At 31.6% G+C, this 24284-nt stretch overlaps 1 protein-coding gene across 1 annotated transcript; it reads right to left on the minus strand.

The window, feature by feature from the left end:
- Nucleotides 1–515: 515 nt before the first annotated feature.
- On the minus strand, nucleotides 516–21743 carry LOC132725157 (uncharacterized). The gene is made up of 11 exons (XM_060710245.1): nucleotides 21726–21743; nucleotides 20733–21363; nucleotides 16059–16322; nucleotides 12280–12549; nucleotides 11501–12054; nucleotides 11135–11308; nucleotides 10287–10446; nucleotides 8810–8875; nucleotides 7862–8287; nucleotides 7502–7619; nucleotides 516–1254 (listed from the first exon to the last, which is right to left on the minus strand). The coding sequence occupies exons 1-11, from the start codon at nucleotides 21741–21743 to the stop codon at nucleotides 516–518; spliced, it is 3420 nt and encodes a 1139-aa protein (XP_060566228.1).
- Between the last annotated feature and the right edge of the window lie 2541 nt (nucleotides 21744–24284).

Raw genomic sequence — 24284 nt, forward strand, 5'->3', positions numbered from 1 at the left:
CGTCATCGTACTATCGCGTTATCGCATTGTCGCCATCGCACTGTCGCATTGTCGTCATCGCACTGTCGCATTGTCGTCATCGCACTGTCGTATTGTCACCATCGCACTGTCGCACTATCGCATTGTCGCCCTCTGTATTTTAAAGTTGTTGTTTCTAATTATCTCGATTAGGATTTTAAAATATTTCAAATATTGAACTTGTACCTATTCAACCTTTATTATGAAAAAGTTTTGTAATATATACATGTAATCACAAATGCATTCAAGAAAAAAATAAGGGGAGTCAAAATTAAGAATGCTGAGAAAGAAATAAGCCACTTACAAACGAAATTTGTTAAACAAAAGTAATTAGCGATGCTTTTTTTCATTTTTTGGGTTTACCAAAAAAAATTTTATTAACAAAACTGGGCAAATTCGCATTTGTAAACATGTAGCTTGGCTAAAATCCGCCAACAATCATCTTATCTTTTTGTCGAAACACATGAATGCCGTTTAAAATATCAAATGGCATTTTATTAAGTCTGGTTTTTTTCCATTATAATCAGCTGATGAAGATTGTTTGTTTCATCTAATACAAGAACAATTCCTTCACCAGCAATACATATATCACGTATGTTACAATCATCAAATTGTGAACTGATATGATTTCTCTTGGCATCTATTGTAGTTAGACCTGAATTTGCACTGAAGTAGATTCGCTCACTATTGTCACTTATAGCAATAGGGTTTATGCTGAACCTGGTCCGAGTTTCATGAAAATAATAGATAACTTGCTTTTGGGTACATTTTTTGTCATATTTGTAAATTGCGTCGTCACTGCTAATATAGAGTGTGTCACCGTGACAAGCAAAACTGCAACATTCATGATCTAGCGTCACTAATTGTGTTAGGTTTATATCACCTGACACATTCACGTACTGTATTGTATTGTGCCATAAACTAGCAACAGCTGTATTGTTGCCTATATAACATACAGAATAGGGTTTTTCAGTTACATCACAGTGATTTATTATCTTGTACGAACTATTCAATTTCTTCAGTCTTTTATTCCAACTATCAGCAAGCAGAACTTCACAATTAGGAAGCATACACATACTAGTGATACAACACATACCTTTATCATTGTTGCCTCTATTAATTAAAGTATTATCTATACTAACGTTATAAGATCCTTTTAAACTTTTGATGGCTAGACGACGCTTCTGTTCATCATAAAGCCTTTCAGATGTACTCTGTTGTATTCCATGACATGTGCTTTAAAAAAAGAGAAAAAAACAACATCATTTTATTGATACAAAAAATATCACAGACAAAATTATTGACCAACACTAGCAATACAATTATCTAGCATTTAGCAAAAACTTCTATGGTCTTTCACAATGGTTTAAATGATATTACTTTAATTGTAGACATTTAATAACATTGCTCATATTTCAATATAACGATTGTGTATATATGTTGTGTATAAATGGTATATATGTAAACTGTTGAAACATTGTAATTGTGTATTTTTGGAAGATCGGGAAACCGAATGTGAAAGCCTCGTTATATAAAGGCGCTACTTACTTACCTACAAACAACGGGTTAACTTCAAATAAAATCAACTATAAACAATAACTAGTTGTTTAAACGTATTAATACTATATTCATTTAAAGGGTGTGTATGTTAAGATTTGTACAAAAAAGGGAATATCCTCAAATATATTCTGACATTACAACTAAAGTTTTCTATTGATAACTTAAAATTACCAATCGAATATCATTGTTGTTTCCTGATTTATTAATGATATCTAATTATTATAATATAATATTACTATGATTTCTCCGCTTGAGCGGCATCGGTGCCTATGGAAGTATAAAGTCTATGTAAGTCAGTCCATTATTATATAATATATCCGTCATTACTGGAAGGAATAAGTGCATTCTATTCTACAATAAGAATGCATATTTAACAAAGTTTATTAAACATTAAGAGTGCGAACCATTCTTGAAGGTACATGTGTATACATGTGCCCGAAATAATACATATACTCAAGTTTGTTAGAAAGAAAGCGGTTATTGCAATTCTGTCCCGCCATTTGGCGATAAAAGACACAACTTGTCTTAGGTCCTCAGGTCATTTTGGACATCATCAGGCCTTAAGCAGCAAACATGTATTGGCCCCTAAGAAATCCGTTGACCCAAAACGATGTGCGAAATAGTCATCATGTTCAGGGAATGGTCGTCACTTTTATAAGCTGTAAGAGTTATCAGCCCTTTTATAGAAGGGCCCTTTTTGATTACTGATTCAATAATGATTAACATGCAATTAACGTTAGCATGTTTACATAATATAATGACTATGATCAGTTTCAAGAAAAAAGTATGTATTATCGCAAAACATATACCAGCAATTACAAGTTAATAAAAGAAACGCAATGTCTATATTACAATTTATTATCACACAAACTGCGGCTCATAAATGAAATAAATAGAAGATATTTGTTTAGTTCGTTACCACTAAAAGTTCATATTTCATGAGTGGCTTTTGGTGATTACTCTATCAACTCAAATATATTTCGGTCTTGCCCTAATCTAAACAATTTTTTTTGTTATATGCAAAGAAATGTTTGGAAAAGACATTTTAATCTAATACTTAATGTAAAGCGCGCCAAATAATAATGCAACATGACGTCATTTACGACGTCATGTCATTTAGTAGTGGTTTTTAGTACTGTGCACGCTGGTATTTCACTGAAACATCGTATGGGGCTTAAATTCATAGCATTGAAATTATCAATTTGAAAATGATCATTTCACTCTTTTCAATATTTCACTGAATAAATGATATATTTCTATAAACAACCGAAAAACATGTAATAAAGCAATTCATTACAATTCATGCTTTTCGGTGGTTTATAGAAATATATCAGTGATATAAAATTGATAATTTCACTGTTTAACCCATTACGCAATATACACGCCTTTTAACGCCTTTTTCACCCCACCCCCCTTTTTTGTTGTCTCAAATGGTAAAAAATGCCTTATTTAGGCCCCAAACACTTGTTTTTGTTTGAGAAATGTTGTTTAAAAAAGTGACCACTTTTTCGGCGCGGCCCCCCAACCAAAAAAAAATTTTTGGACTTGTGAGAGGATATATATGACCCTAAATTGATCATAAGGTAACGTGTAACTAACGCTGAAAAGCATTTTACTCTATCTCAATCCATTGAGAAGTTGCAGCACTTTGAAATCATTTTTGATGGAAAAAATCAACGCAAAATTGTGATTTTTGGCAATTTTGAGATTTCCCCTCGTTGCCATGGAAACAGAAAATTTAAACCTGAGCATGTTGTTTCAAGGGCAATTGTCCAGTTAACATTTGTGCCAAGTTTGATTAGTGTTGAAACAGTGTTTATAGTATCATATCAATTTGAACTTGTAACGGGAGACATTTCAATGAAAACAACCATTTTTCACAAAATGCTCATGAAGTAATGGGTTAAAACAGTGAAATTATCAATTTGATAATTTAACTGTTTTGAATTTAAGTCCCTTTAAGTTGTTTCAGTGAAAAAACAGCGTGCACAGTACTGGAAACCAACCTTATTACGTGACGTAGTAAATTGGCGCGTTTTTATTTAGAAAAGTTGTTAAGTTTAGTGTAAGATCGAAATATATTTCACCTTGTGAACACCAAAAGTTCATATTTCACTCGAGGCTGCGCCACTCGTGAAATATACCTTTTTGTGCTCACTCGGTGAAATATATTCCGATCTTACACTGCAATTAACAAAAATCCTCTATTTAATACAAACAATATTACACTTAGTTTAGTGTAATACATTGTAACACTTTGACGTGACGTCATTTGCGCTCTATTAAATATTGTCTGACTTTATTAACCTGTCAATTATGAATACATTATAGTACTCATTTAAATATTCTATCCCACTCCGGGTTTGTCTGTGTATTTTACGAGAATTTATCTGGAGTATATAACTAACATTTGAAGAACTCCAAATAGCTTAATGTAGGTTCTCGCAATATTCGCAATAGCACAGTCGGTTAAGTGATTACCTAACGTATGAGAGGTCCGAAGTTCGATCCCTTCGTTTGACATTCTTTTTATGTTTTGTTATTTTTCGTTATATTTTAGTACATTTTAATGATGAAAATTGTCAAGCGTTTGCAAAATTGTTTACACTGATATGAAACAACTAAGATACGTTAAATTGTCACTCTTTGTATTGTATTTTACGGCACTGAAATGACATTTATTTATTTTAATCCGAATGAATTTTGAATATTAATTGTTTAACAAGAAGAATCGTTTTTACCCAAAACTTGAAAAACATATTAACCATAACTTCAAAAATGTTGAAAATAGTTATGAATAAGAAAAAAAACTGGACATACACTGTCTCGATCTTACAACACTAGCGCATTTAGATATTACATACCCTTAGTTTACCCTATTTCGCTATAACGGTCAGTGTAACTAATTCATAGTAACAAGATTAATTCATAGAAGTTTATGGTGACATAAGGCTTTTATGTCTTTGTGCATTCATTTTATATTGTTTTGCGGACTTTAGTACGGCTTAAGACACAGACTTTTGTAGAATTTGTTCAGCCAATCAACAGACCATGTTTTATTACGTTGTCTGATTAACCAATCAAAATTAACAAGCCATTAGTCTTTGTTTACTTGGCGTGCGTGAAACGCTCCCTAAAAAATTTCTAATAATTTTGAAAAACCATCTCCTCCCAACGCCTCCTCCTCTAAAGTTATTGTCAAGTTTCATTTAAATTTATTTAATTTTCAATGTAATTTCTACAGTGAAGAACAATTTTGAAGCTTTCGCCTTTGTTACATACATTGGTTACAAAATTAGATGTTAACAATGAAGCCGATACTTTACAAGATTTTTTCTGATCAACATAAGAGCCGCGTCACGACAACACCAACTTAGTGCGTTTGCGAACATCATGGATCCAGACCAGCCTGCGCATCCGAGCATTCTGATCAGGATCCATGCTGTTCGCTTACAAACCCTATTACAAGTAGAGAAACTGATAGCGAACAGCATGGATCCTGATCTGCGCAGGCTGGTCTGGATCCATGCTGGTCGCAAACCCATTATGTTGGTTTTGTAATGACGCGGCTCATATGAGGATGTGTTCAAAACAATTTATTTTGTTTGAATATTGTCAAATTTATCTGTTCGTATTGAGACGGGCGGTTTTTCCTCCCAGTTATGTTCTTGTGAAAACGTTTTTTACTTGCTATGCATTTTATGGCATTTAATAAATGCCCTAATCACATCTTACTGCCTATATCTCACGGAACTTGCGAACATTTATCGGATATTAAATATTCTGAACATTGACCGTATTATCAGTATGGAATTGACAGGTTAATAAAATCAAACAATATTTAGCGTTGAAATATAAGTTTATGTCAAATTTGCATTCAGGCCAACGGCCCATACAAGTGAATACATAAAATATATATAAACACAATAGCATATTGTCATGGCAGCTTGTTAGGATAATATTACACAACATAATATACATGAGAGTTGTATAAAGTACTAAGAGGATATTTTTCGTTTGATATATTTTCAAGAAACATGTTAAAATGACACATTTTTTCACGAGCCAGGACGGCGAGTAAAAATATGTGGTATTTTAACGAAAAATGAAACTTTTTATTTCATTTTATTATCAAAGAAAGTGGTAAAACCCCTTACGCTACGCAACTGCAACTGTAGCGCGCAGTAATATTTTGTATTGACTGATTTTGCACGCGATATTGAGGCGTCACCTAAACAACTCTTTAAACGTCTGTACAGCGGTAATGAGTAATTTAAAGATATTGGTGTTCGGATTTATTTTCTTAAAATATTTCCCTTAAAAAATATGAGTTTAGACACCGCCCACTTTCATTTTTATATTTCATATTTATTTTCAACAAATATAAAATATACTTGACTGATATAGCACCATATTTCATGGTTAAAATTAAAAAGGGACATATTGTCATAGCAGCACTTTAGCCATTTTTTTTTAAAGAAAACATGTAGTTGCGAAATGAAATTTAGCAACAAACAAAGACGTTTAAGATATAAATTAATTACGCAGTCTAAATGCATAATATAAAAGCACTGATAAGTTTCGTATTGTCTTAACACTTTTGTTTGACATTGATAAGTTAAACTTATGATTATTTGGATGTTACTTATTTGGTATAAATTGTTGACATAAATGTTCAGTTCATATAAAGCGCGCTAATGTTAGCGTTACACTATAGGCGCGTCAATGAAAATGTCTCTTTTTAACTGTTTACCTTTCTTATTTTATGTATGTGACAAATATAATATTATATTCGTGTAGATTCAGTACTAAATTTATTGAACTCGTTGAATAAAACAATATTATGCTCGCCAGAGGCTCCCATATTATGTTGTTTTTTAACTCTTTCAAAAAATTTCATTTTAAACCAACACTCATCCCAAATATTCTATTTATGAGCAATAAATTGTACATTCTCAAGAAAAAAAAAAAAAAACAAATTTGAAACAATTATCATTATTATTATGTTCAAATAGATCTTATAGCTGATAATACGAATTAAGATAAAAGATTCCGATTCAAATTTGATCATAAATAATTATTCTTAATTCATATAAGAAAAGTGCCTTATCAAAGAAAATTTAGCGGCTAAAAAAATAACAGGCAAAATTTCAGATATAAATGAATTCACGGATTGCTCTGTTAACTCTTAAATAAATAAAAGAAACTATTAAAGTGCTGAAATTTGTCGATTTGAAAATGTTTTATTTTTGGTTTACGGCGTACTGGTCAACACAGTTTAGGTCATATTGCACCAAAACAGAAACGGATAATTTTGGCTAACCTCGGATGTTACAATCTTCAATGCAGCGCCAAGGATCAAACCACACCACCTTCTGAATAAAACAACTCCGGTAATTCGAAATCATTTAGTCGCTCACTGTACCTGAATCTCAGTGTATACCAAATGTAAGTTTACAAAAAGTCTTATTATTCTGCCAACAATCGAATAGTTATCAAAGGTGATGACTATATTATGTTTCATTCGTCTTACTAACCAAATAAATTTAGATTATTTCAATATGCTAAAATGAGGAATCAAAATATCGGATCAATTAAAGTTGTTTTGTCGTATGAAAGAGGTTTAACTATTGCTGACATTTTTGTTTTCATTAGTCATGTTTTATTAGATATGTCTCAATAATAAATTTCTGAGATACAAGGATCCTTTATGGCAGCTAGAAATATTTTCAATTAAAGGTATCAAAATAATGATTATTTTTAGTCAAATTTTACTTTTTTCTATTTTTTTTTCAAGTAATTTAAGAGAAATCCAACTTAAATGATTTTGATAGATAAGTTTACAGTCATTGTTAATTCGTTTGTTTAATATGATACCTTTTGTACCATATTAACCACTATAAATAACTGATTGTATGATTACCCATGTCTTGATTCCCTGCATGCTGTACATAAAAACGTGTCATGGTCAGGACAATAGAGAGTACATTGTGTATTTTGATGCTCGGCACAAGTCATAGTCCTGGTTACGTCAGTAAAATCTGAAGACAGTAGATTTACGTACATTTTTTTGTGTTAACAGAAGAAAAAATAACAACGTTTTAAATTTTTCAATAGTCTTTTGATATCTTAACGATAAAGAGCAAAATATTTTAAACTAATTTTGATTTAATCAGTCAATTAATACCTTTAATATGTACTGATAACAAATGCACCGACTGGAGCAGTATACACTGTTAAATAAAAAAATATCATATGTCATTATTATTCATGTTTTACTTACGCAGACGTTGTTTTGCTTTCTCTATGCCATTTGATGAGCAACTGGCAATTATGTCATGGGATTCAATGCCATATTGCACTTGTAGCCATCGTCTAAGCTCAAACAGTTCTTGTTGAAATTCGTTACTGGTGATGGACTTAAGAAAATCTTCCATGGCTTTCGAACTGGTGCAGTTGATTTGTATGTCTGTTGACGATTGGTCAGTGGGAGAAATATTAACGATACGGCAATTCTTTATGGTTTTGATGAAACCTACGAGGTGATAGACTGGTGTATCAGTTGAACCTTCATAAAAAGGCGAACCAGTTATATCATCGTTATTGAGAATATAGTCTTTCATTACTACATAAACTCGCTGATTCCCTTCAGCATTTTTTTCACCATTCTTAGCAATAACTTTTATCTGTAGATCAATCAAGAAGTCCTCTAAAAAGAAATCATATTAGAGAATCAAATGCACGGTTGAACGTGTATCAAAATATGCAGGTGTTATTGACTCACAAATTGTGTATAAGCGCTAGTCTTAAATAAGTTTCATTTGCGTTTCATTCTATTTTTTATAAATGTAACACAGGTTTCGTCAGGCTTTCCTGTTCATATCCGTTATACATGGCGCCATGAGTCATGTGTATTAAAAACAAAGTACATGCTTGCGTTATTATACATGTAAAAGCATGTTTCCATCTACGTTACAATTCACCTTACGTGCGCAGTTTTATTGCAAGAACAACAAGGAAAGTTTAGAAAACTGGCATTTTGACTGTGAATTATTGATATATTTCGAAAATAGCTAGTTCAACTTAAATTCTCATTTTAGTCTTCAAACAAGTACATGTATAAAATAACAATTATGTTCTTTATCTGTTTTCCTTTTGTCTTCTGTTCAATGTTAACATGTCTTTATTGAAAACAGTTGTAAATTTTCAATTATTTTTTTTCATTTAGTACCTTTAAGATTTTTTTGTTTTCCTGCAGATCTAAGATTAAGCATAAACCCAAGCTCATTTTCTTTATCTGTAAATAAAAACACAACTTGAACAATTACGGAAATTTATGTAAATGATATTCAATAATGCTAAACAGAGTATATGCGTATCCTATTTTTAAGTTATTCGGCATGTATATGAATGGGAAAAATACATCTTTAGACCAAACATTTTGCAAGATAATTTCGAAAGACCGACACTTGTGTGTTTTTACTTTTAAAACAACTACAACACTGTTTCTGTTCATAGTTACAAGCTTCTTAAAAGAAAAAGTCTGCAAACTCTGGAATGTTTTCTATTATAGATTAAATTACTATAAATATTTTTTGATTATTCTTTTACAAGCAATACTTTTTTAGAAATCTGATCTTCTTTTGATTGAATAAAGAAAATGTTTCTTGCATTACCTCATTTATATAACTTTATCATAGTGTCAAATCCTCAAACAGCTATTTCCTGATAAATGTCTATTCAAACATTATTTTCATCTCAAAATCTGATTCTCATTGTAGCTGCATTTTTTTTTAACTCTTCTTCTCTTTGTAGCTATTTATATATTTTGTACGAGTAATCAGTATAACATATGTTATAAACTTTATGCCAATTATGCATTATAATACTGTTTGTCAAATCCAACCGTTCTTTTATAAAAAGGAACCAATTTATGAATGTGTGCAATTTAAGGGAATAAATGTAATTCTTTTCAAACGGATACAGGATTTTTGAACTACACTGTTACGTATCTCGATAATACTTATGTTTGATTTTAAATCATGATCTAATGACCTGGTAGAATTTTCGTATAAGGATAAGCTCTTATTTTATCAAATTAAGATTCAAGGACAAACCTTTTATCTGTTGCTCTATCAATTGAAGTTTCAATTCATACTGAAGAAAAAAGTTTATAAAGTGTTGCATCATATAAATTATTCGAACCATTCGCTTATTGTGCATAAACATAACGAAGAAGGAACTAAAATTTAATTATATCTATTTTGGTAATATCATTTAATTCCTTATTTTCTAAAACCCAATATAATACTAACAGAACACTGGAATAGTTCGGATACCATCGTCTAAATACTACATTTGATTACCTAAGATAGAAGTCAGTAGGTAAGAACTGACCACAAAGTATATGTACGTGATAACACTTTTATGTCATTCAAAATTGTACTCTTTTCCAATAGTAACGAATGTAATGTTCAAGGAATCTAAACGAGGATATATTTTCAAGCGTGCATGATGGTTAACAGAGAGACATGTAACAATGACAGGGAAAAGGCATATGTTTTAACATCTCTTTCTCAGTAATGATTCGTATACAATAAAAAGACTAGCAACTTTAGAATCGCAGTATTTTTAAAATACCTTTTGAACTTATTATCCATTGTATTAGATTTGGAAATCAATATTGCCTTACGTTAATATTGCCTTACTCGGTCTTGAAAACTTGTTATAACAATACTCAAATGCATTAGCTATAACACTTGCCTGTTTTTGTGCTGTTTGGTATTTCTCTTCTAATCTAGACATCCCATGCTCTCTCAGCTCTCTCATCTCATGTTCAAGGTTAATCTCAATCTGATTTTGTTGCACCTGTAAGAAATTTATGATAGGACTCCGGTCCGTAAACTCATTTGACGAATTTGTCTTTTTCATACAATACACACATGTCTGAATGCATATTAGGCCCATTTTATTTCATAAGAATGGAAGGACCTTTAGTATCACTTGACATCAAAGTATGTACTACAAGAGAAGGTCAAAATGAACTTACGTTTATCCAGGTTAATTTTTTTTACAACAAACTCCCGAATTATTTTCATGTAATAGGCTTTGTTGATAATTTTTTACATTCTGTATTGTTGCAATCTTGTTAATACTCAAATATTTGACTGTGTATATGTGTGAAAAGCCTAGAATTAACGAACTCACGTTTGCAAGATGATACAGATTGATCCACTACAATGTTACAACAGATAAAGTTATTGTACTTACTATTATAGACAATAATGTTCTCACTATTATAGTCAATAAATGTGTTTCACAATTATGCAAAAGGACCTGAACGCACTATTACAAATTATACATGTATTGCAAAATAACAAGTTGTTAAGAATTTAGAAATTGCTAAAGTATATTTTGCAACAAATATTACAAAATTGATCAATATATTCTTAATTAATACATTTAGAAAGGAGACGATTTATTACATAAAGAACCAATATAATGTATCCCAATTCGGCTTATTTTGTCTTTATAAATACTGTCAAAGTATAGTTACCATATCTAGTAAATCTAAGGCATTTGCAACGCCTGGCTCCCCTTTCAGAGGTGTATTGCCATGTTTGTCCTTGATTTCTAGTACTTCTTTGAACATTTTGATAAACTTGATTAGTTGATTTTCAGATAGTTCATAGTTTGGATTGTGAAGAATATCATTCCGCGCTTCCCGTGCCTATAAAAATAAAACTTCAATATTTAAAGTCTCATTTTAATTTGTTGCTTAAACACTCCATTTATAAATTAAGCAACTTTAAAGCCAATTGGAAAAGGCTGTTCTAGAATTGCACTATAAAGGCTAAATATCAAAGAATGTTTAATTGAGATACATCCATCAATAGGTGATTACTATGGTGAAAATGTTTACCTGTGCAAACGCATCTATTTTCCCATCGATGATAACTTCTCCAAGCATCATTTCTATATAAATGTTGTTTATACACATACTAAGTAAACCAGAGCAGTCGACATCTTTAGCTGATTGCTTGCCTTTGTAGCCGGTAGTATTTATAAAGCATGTAGCAACACTCCATGGATCACTGCTCCATTTCTGGGCATCTGTGTTTGTGAATGATGGATCTTGAAAGCGATGTTTACAAATTATTTCTGTATAAACGATGCCACAAAATCCCCCATTTGGACACATTTGTCTTGACTTTCTTTTCCGAATGTTAACACATAAACATTGATGTTTTCCTTGCCGTGGGCATTGATCTTTTTTATGTGGGAGAAGACTTCTCTCTGTACAAGTGTTGCATGTGTTTCCAAGTCTTTTCATTAGATCATCATGTTGTTTGGTAACAGCCTTGTCGGAAAAACCCTCTAAACCTATTTTCAAATATTTTAACGCTAAAGCTCCTCTCATCCAATTTCTGTACAATTCGTGTGTTATCTGTTTTCTATGAATATGGTTTGTCTCCCCTAAAATTAATTTAAGAAAAAAAAATCACCAATGATATGGCATCTGGCAGTTCGGTATGAAATTGATAGCATTGTTTGCTTTTTATATTGACCAGTCTTGATCAAAACCAAATGAATAAACTCATGTTGTGAAAAGAGACTTACAAAAGGTCGAAATGTAAACCAACTCACAATTAGTATCAATATTTCCCAACCGAAAAAAACTTCCAAATATGTTCATTTTACCTTGTATTTGAACTGTTGTTTTAGATGAGACATTCCCAAAGTCAACTATATATTCACCCTCGTCGCCTAATGTTACATTCGTGATCATCAATTTATGTGTAGTTCCCTTTGCTAGCATAAAATGTCTACCAGATGATTGTAGAAGTTTCTCTTTGTGTCGCCAGACAGGTCTACTCGTTAGCAGGTTCACCTTACATTCTATATCAATGTTTCTTTTCTCAATGACCTCAATCTTGACAGGCAAATCAACGACCACACTCAATGCTTCATCTGTTGGATAAAATAAATTTGAAAGAATTTAATTGAATTCTATATCGCCATATCAGATAATTACATTCTAAAAGATCAATAGCATGTATAATAAACGCATATACATGTATATTGATAGCTAGATTTTAAATAACATTTTGTAAATAGCAAGCATTTGTCCGATTTATCTATTTAAATAATACATGAATACCTTTTATTATGTAAATATTTTTTACAGACGAGTGGCCTTCATAGTCATATTTTTATTCAATGCCTAAAAATGTAGAGCAAATTAAAGTAAATTCATTACTCATGATCTGCACGTATTAGTTATCGGTAATTGCTCTACACACATGTGAGAGTTACCACCCGTTGTTTCAGTGCGACCTTTAACCGGAAGTGATGTTTTATATACCTGTCTTAAACATTGATAGTCAATGATAACGCTATTATGCAGTGTTGCATGTAAAATGATTTGCATACATATTATGGAAGAACTTCGCTTATGTAAACCCTTTTGAAGTTCAATGTCATATGTTTGAATCACAGCCACAGACATTATTACTATTTAGTTCCAAAAAATGTAACGATCTCGACGACCCTAGCTCTTTTGCAGTATAAAAATTTCACAAATAGATGTTCAACCAGTGAGGTTAATAAATGTACTTAAGATTATCATTTACTTTAAATATCAATGTATCTATTTCTTTAAATTTATCTGATAAACCGCTTGTTTTTTTAAATGTCACTGTGCATGATTTTATGTTGTATTTTTTCATTTGATTCTTTCGAAATACTTTTCGTAAAATTATAATATTTTTATGTTTATATTATAAAAAGTTATTTTTTTAATAATTAAAATTCAGAAATATAAAAATTATCAATTAGCCAGACCCCTTACATGTTTATTACATTTAACGGATCTGACATATTTATATTTATTTACGTCAAATGTATGACAACATGCATATTATAATGGATTTTATCCAAGACATTTATTTGAAAGTTTCTAATCTGATTATCTGTTTGACTTAACGAAAGGAATAAACATGCCGCTGGCTGTTGACATCTAGCGTGTTTATCAGTCTAAATCGAACCATTTTGACTGGTCAAATCGATAATTTCATAATTGATCAAATGTTTTTTCATTGGTTAATATTTTCTTGTTTAATGGTCATTTTTTCATCGGTTCATTATCGAATCCTTTGTAACAATTATTCTTATAATAAAAAAGAAAAAGGCTTTTTATATAGAACTATTTAGACGATAGACAGACAGACACTTTACATGTAGTTGTGTCAGTTTAAAGCTTGGGCACCGCAGTTTTCTAGGTTGCAATTTAATGTACATATATTGCTGTTTTCAACCTGTTGGAATTGTTGGGAAAAACTGTATATTAAAAACGGAAAAATGGACTGAGTTTCTGATTTAATTAATCGAAGGGTTAAAAAATGTGGACATAAATAATTATTATAAGTAAACGGAGTAATTACTAAATACAGAAAACTATGACACAGAATGTAAAATAATATTATTATGACAAAGAACCACTCCCTCACCCTAAAGAACCCCCGCACCATAATTATTTTAGTTCCAAATAAGTAAGTCCTCTTACACCCGATCTTTATCTAATAAACTGTAAAGGATATCAAACGTAACTGAATCAAATCATTCTAGAACGTTTTCGATTCAAAAATACATTCTAAATCGCGCGTTTACACAGTGTGCATTTTGTACTTAATAGAGATACCGAATATTGTCTAGAGAATAAACACCAATATGATTCTTGAACATTGACGTTGATGGCAAAATATCATGTTGGTAACATTCATGAAAAAACATCATTATGCAATATAGTGGAGCTGGGTGTGGTTTACGCGGTTTTTAATTTTCTAATTACCAATGAATAAAGAAAGTATCCTTCAAGTGACATTTTGATTGGATTACAAAATAAATAAATATAAGGTATGATTGGCTTCAAAAATAACTCATGTAAAACATTAATAGTCACAGGTCATGAGTTACGTAACATGTTACGCTACATGGGATGACCAGTTTATTGCCCATTAATTGCAGCGAGATAATTGTATTTCACGATGAAAACCGTCTTTTTGTTTATACAAAGTAAAGCAAGCGGATCATTTAAATGTTTACAGATTGCTTTGGAAAGCCTATTACTGCAATGGAAGTCACTTAATGCCATGGGAAATCACTCTATGTTAAGGAAGCCGATGTTTGCTGTAGACGGTCAGTAATTTCTATGAAAATCAACGGTTGCTATGGAAAAGTAGTGGTTGCTATGGAGGCCACCGGATGATATGGAAATTCAATTGTTGCGGTTGTAGATTATGTCGCATCTTTTCTATTCGTTTTTCGAATATATCTAACAGTGATGATGTCATATGGTATATATAAAGCGTCGGTGTAAGCCGACAAGCTAAAAATTGCTTACCAGTTACCAGCATAGAGGTTTTGGAGAAGAAAAAGGCATTGATAGAAAAAAAATGTCAAAAAGGAAAAAGGCAAAAAGAAGCAGTGTACTGTCAAAGACATATAAAACTGAAAAAATAACTGAATTTTGCATGAAGATTAATCCTGATTGAATTATGAACACATTTATCTAAAAAAATCAACTTCCAAAGAGGTTTTAATACCAAACACTGAAAACCTTTTTGACTGCGAGTTTTATTTTGTACAGATAATTTCGATATTTGTGTATTTGATATTAAAGTCTAATAGGCATATATGTATTACTTGCTTATAGTTATAATGGTACTTAACGAACAAATTAATTGGAATATTTATACTAGATGTAAATATTTGAGTTACAATATTGTAGTAAATGCACACATTTTATAATGTTTTTTTTAACGACCTGTATATTCGCTAAGTAATATGTCCGTACCACCTGTCCGAATTTTCAGAACTGTATCCGTATTTAACAGTTTCTACATGGAGCATAGAAATATTAATACCGCAAAGTTTTGGTCCAGAAACCCATTGATTTAAAACGATAATGACTGAGGAATATATTTTACAAATAGTAACATCAACGAATAACAGATAACTTAACTATTCTGCCTATCAGAAAGCCTCTAAGGAACGTCATTTAGAATATGTCCGTATTTACTTGGATTTACCTATTTACTCAAATAACTGAATGGCTATGTTCCAAATCGGCGGCATTATTGAAAAATCGTGATCAGTTACAGCACTTTAAAGAAATTCCTGTACATAATCTTCGTGTACGACATAACCTTTTGAAACGCCCCAAACAATACAATACAGTGTATTTTTTATGCATTTATTTTGGGAAATATAACTGAAAGGTAAACAGACTAAGTTAGGGATATTTTATGTCATCAGTAAAAATGGCTACATGTACGTAATTACCGATCGCATTACGGAAAGAACGTCTTTCTAAATTACTTTCCAGTATTTCATGCATAATCATGGCCGAATACCATCAAACATTCTGATAAAACATTAACACAAGTAGTGTTATTGGTGACTTGTTTATAATTTGGTACCTATAACAGTTAGATCAGCAGATGTTGAAATATGGCCAAATACACACGAATAAGTTCCCGTGTCTTCCAATGATGCTTGAGTTATCGCTAACCAGTGGGTGCAATGGTTGCTCATGAAAACCATATTGTCTGTAATTTTGATCAGCTTGCTATCTTTTCTCCACTCAACATTATCACCCACTGGAGTGTTGAGTTTACATCTTAAAACGACCGAATCATTGACATAGACATTCTTGTTCTGAAGTTCTTCAATGAAGATTTGGTCTGAAGTATATTTGTATTTTGTTTATTTAATCATAATTCATTTGAATCAAGTAATTGTACGCTGTGCGTGTAATTGTCAATACCATTTGATATTTCATTTTAAATTATCACTCTTATCAAACCATTCAAGCCATTTGAATTTAAACTCTGAATGAAAAAGACAACATTGATAATTCAATGCACAAATAAATACAAGAGATTATGGCACTGAGTCGCTCACCAGAAACAACGGCTTAACAGTGTTGGAAATTATTTTTTAAAAGAATTTGCTGAAAGGCAAGTCCAGCTCTTTCGGCAAGTTCAGCTCAACTTTAACTTGCCCCTCTAGTAATATACTTTCACAACACTGATTGTTTTAGCTTTTTTTCTTCATAATAACAAAAGGGTCACTAAGATGGCCCTAGATCACTCATCTAACCCATCATTTCATTATTCACAATAAAAATTGAAATATTTTGCCCTAATATTTTGGAAAAGCTTTGTTAAAAATATGTATGTTGCAAGTGTGTTCCTATGAGACTATGTAGAATAAATGCAGAATAAATGACCACTGGAGCAGGATTAATTTTGACTAAACAATTTTTCTATAACTTTTTTGAACGAAAACACAAAATGTCACATGCAAAACATGTAAGGTGTAGATGTTTGAGGACAACAAATTTTTAATACATTCTGTATGGTAACATAACTGTACCTCAAAAAAAGACAATAGATCAAACATTGTAAAAAATATGAAAAGTAGGCCAGTTGATATCAAAATTCAATTCAGCATCAGAAATTACAACTCTAGTCCAAATTTTAAGTATGTATGTCAAAAAACACAAGAATTAAGGTCAAATTATATCAAAAATATCAAAAGTAGGTCAGTTGGTATCCAAATTCATTCGGCATCAGAATTTACAAATGTCAAAATACAAGAAAGTAGGTCAAATGGTGTCAATAATACCTAAAGTAGGTCAGCTGGTATCAAAATTGAATTCAACATTAAAAATTACACAAATTACACCCCTGGTTCAAATTTCAAGCCTGTACATAAAAGACAAAAAAAGTAGGTAAAGCGATATCAAATATATCAAAAGTAAGCCAGATCATATCAAAATTTAATTCAGGATTAGAAATTAAACCCCTTGTCCAAATTTCCAGCAGGTACATCAAAAAACGACAAACTAGGACAAACAATATCAAATAATAATATCAAAAGTAGTCAGTTGATATCTTAATTCGATTCACCTCAGAAATTGCATTCCTGGTCCAAATTTCAAGTTTCTGTACATCATTCCAAATTTCAAGTCTCTGTACATCAAAAACAAGAAAGTATGTGCAATGGTTTCAAAAATATCAAAAACAGTTCCACTGATACCAAAATTCAATTATGCAAATGAAACTCAGGTTCAACAGTCTGTCCCAAAATTTATTGAAATGTGCTTTTTCTAAGTTAAAATCCAATTCAAGAAAAAAATGAAAAAAATGCAATTTTTTAACAAAATTCAATAACAAAATTGAGCATACAAACTCATCTTTGTTAGTCAGGTACAGGAGAAACAAATTTAATGTTTCCTTAGGCCTATTTCTTTCCTGGTTAATGACCTACATCTGACCTTACAATGATGCAATATGAAGGCCGATTTCTAGTGCTGTATCATAAACAGGTCATGACATTAAAACTTTCTCCAAGCAATTGAACCTCTTTTGGAAAAGATTTTTAAATGACACTTATAATCATTATATTTATATTGTGACGAGTTTAAAACATAACATATCTTCTTTGTGTGAAGTCAAAACACGTTTATTTTATATTTATAAAAAGACTGTGTATCCATTGACAATATTTTTCAATATTACATTTGAGCATAGAATATCTTTAAACTATAATTTGAAGATATGCCCTGACCTGGAGAATTAAAGCTTTAGCTTAAACAGGGTAAATCAAATTAATATGACTAATGAGCAAACTTGTTATAAGACTACCTAAGAATGCTACAGACAAAGTTTGGTGATCATCCATCAAATATTTCAGTAGGAGATGATGTTCAAAGGTTTTTCTATATTTAGCTTTAACGGCCCCTTAAAGGGGTCATTCAAATTAATATGAGCAAACTTGATAAAAGACTACCTAAGAATGCTACAGACAAAGTTTGGTGATCATCCACCAATTAGTGCTGTAGAAGAAGACATTTAAAGGTATTTCTATTTTTAGCTTTAGAGATCCCTTAAAGGGGCCAATCAAATAAATATGAGCAAACTTGATGAAAGACTACCCAAGAATGCTACCGACAAAGTTTAGTGATCATCCATCTATTAGTTCTGTAGAATGAGATGTTAAAAGATTTTTCTATTTTTAGCTTATTTAAGCAGCCCCTAAAAGGGGCCAATCAAATTAATATGAGCAAACTTGATAAAAGACTACCTAAGAATGCTACAGACAAAGTTTGCTGATCATCCACCAATTAGTTCTGTAGAAGAAGATGTCTAAAGGTGTTTCTATTTTTAGCCCTAGAGACCCCTAAATGGGGCCATTCAAATTAATATGAGCAAACTTGATAAAAGACTACCTAAGAATGCTACAGACAAAGTTTGGTGATCATCCACCAATTAGTGCTGTAGAAGAAGACATTTAAAGGTTTTTCTATTTTAAGCTTAAGAGATCCCTTAAAGGGGCCAATCAAATAAATATGAGCAAACTTGATAACAGATTACATAAGAATGCTACAGACAAAGTTTGGTGATCATCCATCATTTAGTTCTATAGAAACAGACGTTTAAAGGTATTTCTATTTTTAGCTATAGCGGCCCCTAAAAGGGGCCAATCAAATTAATATGAGCAAACGTGATAAAAGACTACCCAAGAATGCTACAGACAAAGTTTAGTGATCATACATCTATTAGTTCTGTAGAAGGAGATGTTGAAATGTTTTTTTCTATTTTTAGCTTAAGCAGCCCCTAAAAGGGGCCAATCAAATTAATATGAGCAAACTTGATAAAAGACTACCTTAGAATGCTACAGACAAAGTTTGCTGATCATCCACCAATTAGTTCTGTAGAAGAAGATGTCTAAAGGTTTTTCTTTTTTTAGCCATAGAGACCCCTTAAAGGAGCCATTCAAATTAATATGAGCAAACTTGATAAAAGACTACCTAAGAATGCTACAGACAAAGTTTTGTGATCATCCACCAATTAGTGCTTTAGAAGAAGACATTTAAATGTATTTCTATTTTTAGCTTTAGAGATCCCTTAAAGGGGCCAATCAAATAAATAAGAGCAAACTTGATAAAAGACTACGTAAGAATGCTACAGACAAAGTTTGGTGATCATCCATCAATTAGTTCTATAGAAACAGACGTTTAAAGGTATTTCTATCTTAAGCTATAGCGGCCCCTAAAAGGGGCCAATCAAATTAATATGAGCAAACTTGATAAAAGACTACACAAGAATGCTACAGACAAAGTTTAGTGATCATCCATCTATTAGTTCTGTAGAAGAAGATGTCTAAATGTTTTCCTATTTTCAGCCCTAGAGACCCCTAAAAGGGGTCAATCAAATTAATATGAGCAAATTTGATAAAAGACTTCCAACGAATGCTACAGACAAAGTTTGGTGATCATCCATCAATCAGTTCTATAGAAACAGACGTTTACAGGTATTTCTATTTTAGCTATAGCGGCCCCTAAAAGGGGCCAATGAAATTCATATGAGCAAACTTGATAAAAGACTACCCAAAAATGCTACAGACAAGGGTTGGTGATCATCCATCCATTAGTTCTGTAGAAGAAGATGTTTAAAGGTTTTTCTATTTTTAGCCCTAGAGACCCCTAAAAGGGGCCAATCAAATTAATATGAGCACACTTGATAAAATACTACCCAAGAATGCTACAGACAAAGTTTGGTGATCATCCAATACTTAGTTCTGTAGAAGAAGATGTTTAAAGGTTTTTCTATTTTTAGCTCTGCTGACCCCTACAAGGGGCCAATTGGAATGACATGAGCAAATTCAAGTGTGAATGTCACAAGGATGCTACAGACCAAATTTGAAGTAAATCTGCCCAGTAGTTTCAGAGAAGAAGACGATTGTTGACGCATGACGCCAGAGCATCCCCCTTTGATACTAATAGCTCACCCTGAGCCTTCGGCTCTGGTGAGCTAATAAGACAACAAGAAAAAATAATTCGTAGATACTCCAGATCAATTTATAGAAGATTCAGTATATTGTTTGATTGTCTATGAATCTTATCAGTTCGGATCATACCAAATAGAAATTTAAAATATAAAATATTAAGTATTTTGATATTCGATGCAGACATAACTCAAACTTACAATTTTGCAAAAGCGTAAGATATATGCATATTGACAAGTTACAGATGAAGTTATGTAATTGGATGCATTACAAACATATGAATAAATGTTCATGCTTACCATTTGCCTGAAGCACTTGTGTGTTCTCCTCACCAGTACATGTATTCTGTGTCACGAAATTTACTTCAATAGCAACTTGAAGATGAGTTTTGGCATCTTGTGTACTTGTTAGTTTGTATATCAGCCTTTCGCTTAAATTCATCGATTCAGGTTGAAACGAATACATCACACATATACAATTATGTTTAGCGTTTCGGTCTATGGACGTTATCAACTGGAGTAAATGATGGTGCAATAGATGTTGTTTTTTGTTGTAGGTTTTGAATGTTAGGGAGGCACATTTGGTGTACTGTTCAAGATCTTGTCTCTGATCGTATATACATTGAATGGCTTTAACTTCTGGTTCAGTTAGATCAGATTTAAACAAAACTAATGTCACAGCACATAATTGAAGTGTGCCCCACGTATCAATATCGTCATTGACATTATCTTCTTGAAATAATTGAAAATACTCTGTTTCGTACTGTGCTTTGATTGTATGTCTATTCTCATTTAACAAATCACGTATACCGTTACCACATTTTTCCTCTTCTCGTTTTATAATGTTCTTCAATGCGATGGGCGAAGCTTGTTCCAATAATGATATATGACTAAGGTAATATTCATGTCCCCTAGTTATCTCATATTTCTTCTGTAACGTGAATAATAATATATTGTTTTTAAATAATATTTAGGATTCTGTTTGAAAATTTTGGCGACTTTGGTTGCATAATGAATTTGATTTAGTCATTTTTCTATATTTTATAAAAGCAACATCACATCAAAGTATCGAACTTATATTCTTTTCATGGTAATTCTGACATGCGTCAACTCGAAGTGTTTATTATAAAGTTATCACAATGCAGTTCATACCATAAATGTAAGAAAAACATATATAAAGATGTTAGTGTATAAAGATATAAAAGATATAGCGAAGTTTGTAATCATACGATTTTCTATATAATCTGAGAACTATTTAAAATTAAAATATATATTAACAGAAATCAAGTTTACCGGTGACGGCTTCTCCATTGTTTAATTTTATCCTGCTTTTAATTGTCAGTCATACAGAACCCTTGAAGAAAGAAAATACAATGATATACACGTCCGTCCTTTAATAAGAACTTTATAAATATTTTTGTGATATTTAACAATTTTGTACACAAATACAGAATTTTCAGTTAAATAAGTGAAAAGCAGAAAAGGTATTGTTATCCATAATGTGAAATTCCAATTAAAAAGGGTCCTCATCATAATATCATTCTTCATCAAAATCATTCAGTTGGAATTTTCTTAACTGAAAAGCATAATCATTCTATTGCTCCTTATCATCTATCACCTTTGTCTAAAATATCATTATTATAATTTCATTAATATTCTCATCATTATTTCAATCATCAATATATGTATCGCAATCATTGTTTCAATCATCAATCATAATCAAAACCACCGAAGTCGTCATTATTATTACTATCAAAGTCATTGTCATGTAAATCATTATCCGAATCAACATTAATCATCGTCATCCTCAACCTCATCATTATAATTAACCAAAATCGCGATATTCCCCATACTGTACAGGCACTTCTTATTTATAGTCGTTTCTTTTCTTTAAATGTTCACTATATTGTAGGGAAGTACATATAGGACAACTATCTCCCCTTATGTAAAATTGAATGAATGTAAACTTGTCAATGATGATAATGAATAAAATGAAATTAATTATATAATATACGTCAATTTCTTATGAAAATTTTAACTATTTAACTGCTTGTTTCTAATATTTGTTAATTATTTTGTTAATATCCTTTTTCAATATCTACCAAGCAAATTGAGTACACACCGCATTGGCTATTGTTGGTCAGTGGACTTAAGCAAACAGCGGGGGCATATTAATGAGCATATTAAACATATAAATCAGCGCAGTGTGAAATTGTAGACTTTGATATCTGGAATATAATTCTGTAAATGTTTTTACAAAGACATGTTCTATAAGAAAAAAACAAAAATCAATTTTCTTAAAAAAAAAAAAAAAAAATTTAAGAATGCTTAAACAAAATGTGTTGATATAATTAAACATGTATTTGCGAATATTTTTATGTAATATGTTATGTATATACTCTTATATAATATGGAGTTTGTATGAGGATCATGTAAGACAATCAGGCGATCGTGTCGATGTACATTTACTCTATTCACTGTGGAGTATGTATTAGAGGATCACTTAAGACTATCAGGGGGACATAAGATATACATGGACTCTTATTTCTTACGGAAAAGGATATGTTGGGATCAGATTAAATAACCCAAGAATCTGATGTATAATTATGATAGCATACCCTATTATTATGAAACATATATGAAGGGATCACGTTAGATGACTAAGTTATAATTTCCATGTACATCTATCTACAAAAACCACGTAAATGAGTCATATATCAAGGGATTATAAGTAATGTCCAATGTTTCATTTTTATAAAGATATTTTAGTTCTTTTCATTAATGTACATGTATAAGGGGATTACATAAGACGGCCAGGTGATCAAGTAAATATACTCTATATTTCGTTGAACTTGTATAAAAGGAGCACGTAAGAGGACTAGGGATCCCTTACATGTAAATATATTCTATTTATTTTGGAACATTCATGATGCCACCATGTAATATGACCGGAGGATCGTCTAAGTAAGGTGGCACAAAGGTGACATGTGTGTGTTTTTATTTATCTCGTGCACACGAGATACTATGTAGTGGCCACCAGTTACTAAGTCGTGGCAACGAGATACTATGTCGTGGTCATGCGTTCCTAAGTAGGGCCACGAGATAGCTAAGTCGTGGCCACGAGATAGCTATGTCGTGGCCACGAGATACTATGTCGTGTCCAAGTGTTACTAAGTCGTGGCCACGAGATATTTAAGTCGTGCGCACGAGATAATTAACCAACCAAAAATACACTATATATTATGAATTTTTTAAACTTTAAAACTTACTTTTACATGCAACATTAATATTTGAAAATACTCAAGATATTCACTTTGAACTTGTCTTTAGGATCATATTAGAAAATTAATTCTGGAAAAAAAGTGATCCCTCCGAAGCATTAATCACAACAAAATTACAAGAGAATGTCATCTTCCAAGGCCCACTAGACATTAATTTTGGCTTTAGCCTTTTTGTGATCGAATAGGTCAATTTGTACGTACTACGGCCTGTTAACTATGTTTATGAGATAGCATGAGAATGAATAATTCCTGGTTTATTTTATTTGGAAAGGGACATTGCCCATGGACAGAAGATAGCCTATAAGGATGTTTGAGGTCAAGGATTAATGTTACCAGGACACTTCATGTAAAATCCTTTTCTGATGAATAATTAAGAAGGGATAAGCCATGGTTTATATAACCCAGAAAGATCATTGCTCCTGATCAGTAGATGCCATCTTATAATTTCGAAGTCATTGGGTCAAAAATCAGAGTCACAATGACGCTAAATGTAAAATAATTGATTAGTCAATAAGTTGTATTAATGGCACATTTACAGGCTGGTGAAGTAGGGGCATCCTTGTACTATCGC

Source organism: Ruditapes philippinarum, unplaced genomic scaffold (assembly GCF_026571515.1).
Source record: "Ruditapes philippinarum isolate M1 unplaced genomic scaffold, ASM2657151v2 ctg4919_1_1_1_1, whole genome shotgun sequence".
Classification (NCBI taxonomy): Eukaryota; Metazoa; Mollusca; class Bivalvia; order Venerida; family Veneridae; genus Ruditapes; species Ruditapes philippinarum.

Coding starts and splice junctions, on each gene's coding strand:
- LOC132725157 (XM_060710245.1), bottom strand. Junction 12,550..16,058: donor TGCTGATCTAACTGTTATAG/GTACCAAATTAT, acceptor TTTATCCAACAG/ATGAAGCATTGAGTGTGGTC. Junction 7,620..7,861: donor GAAAGCAAAACAACGTCTGC/GTAAGTAAAACA, acceptor TACTGTCTTCAG/ATTTTACTGACGTAACCAGG.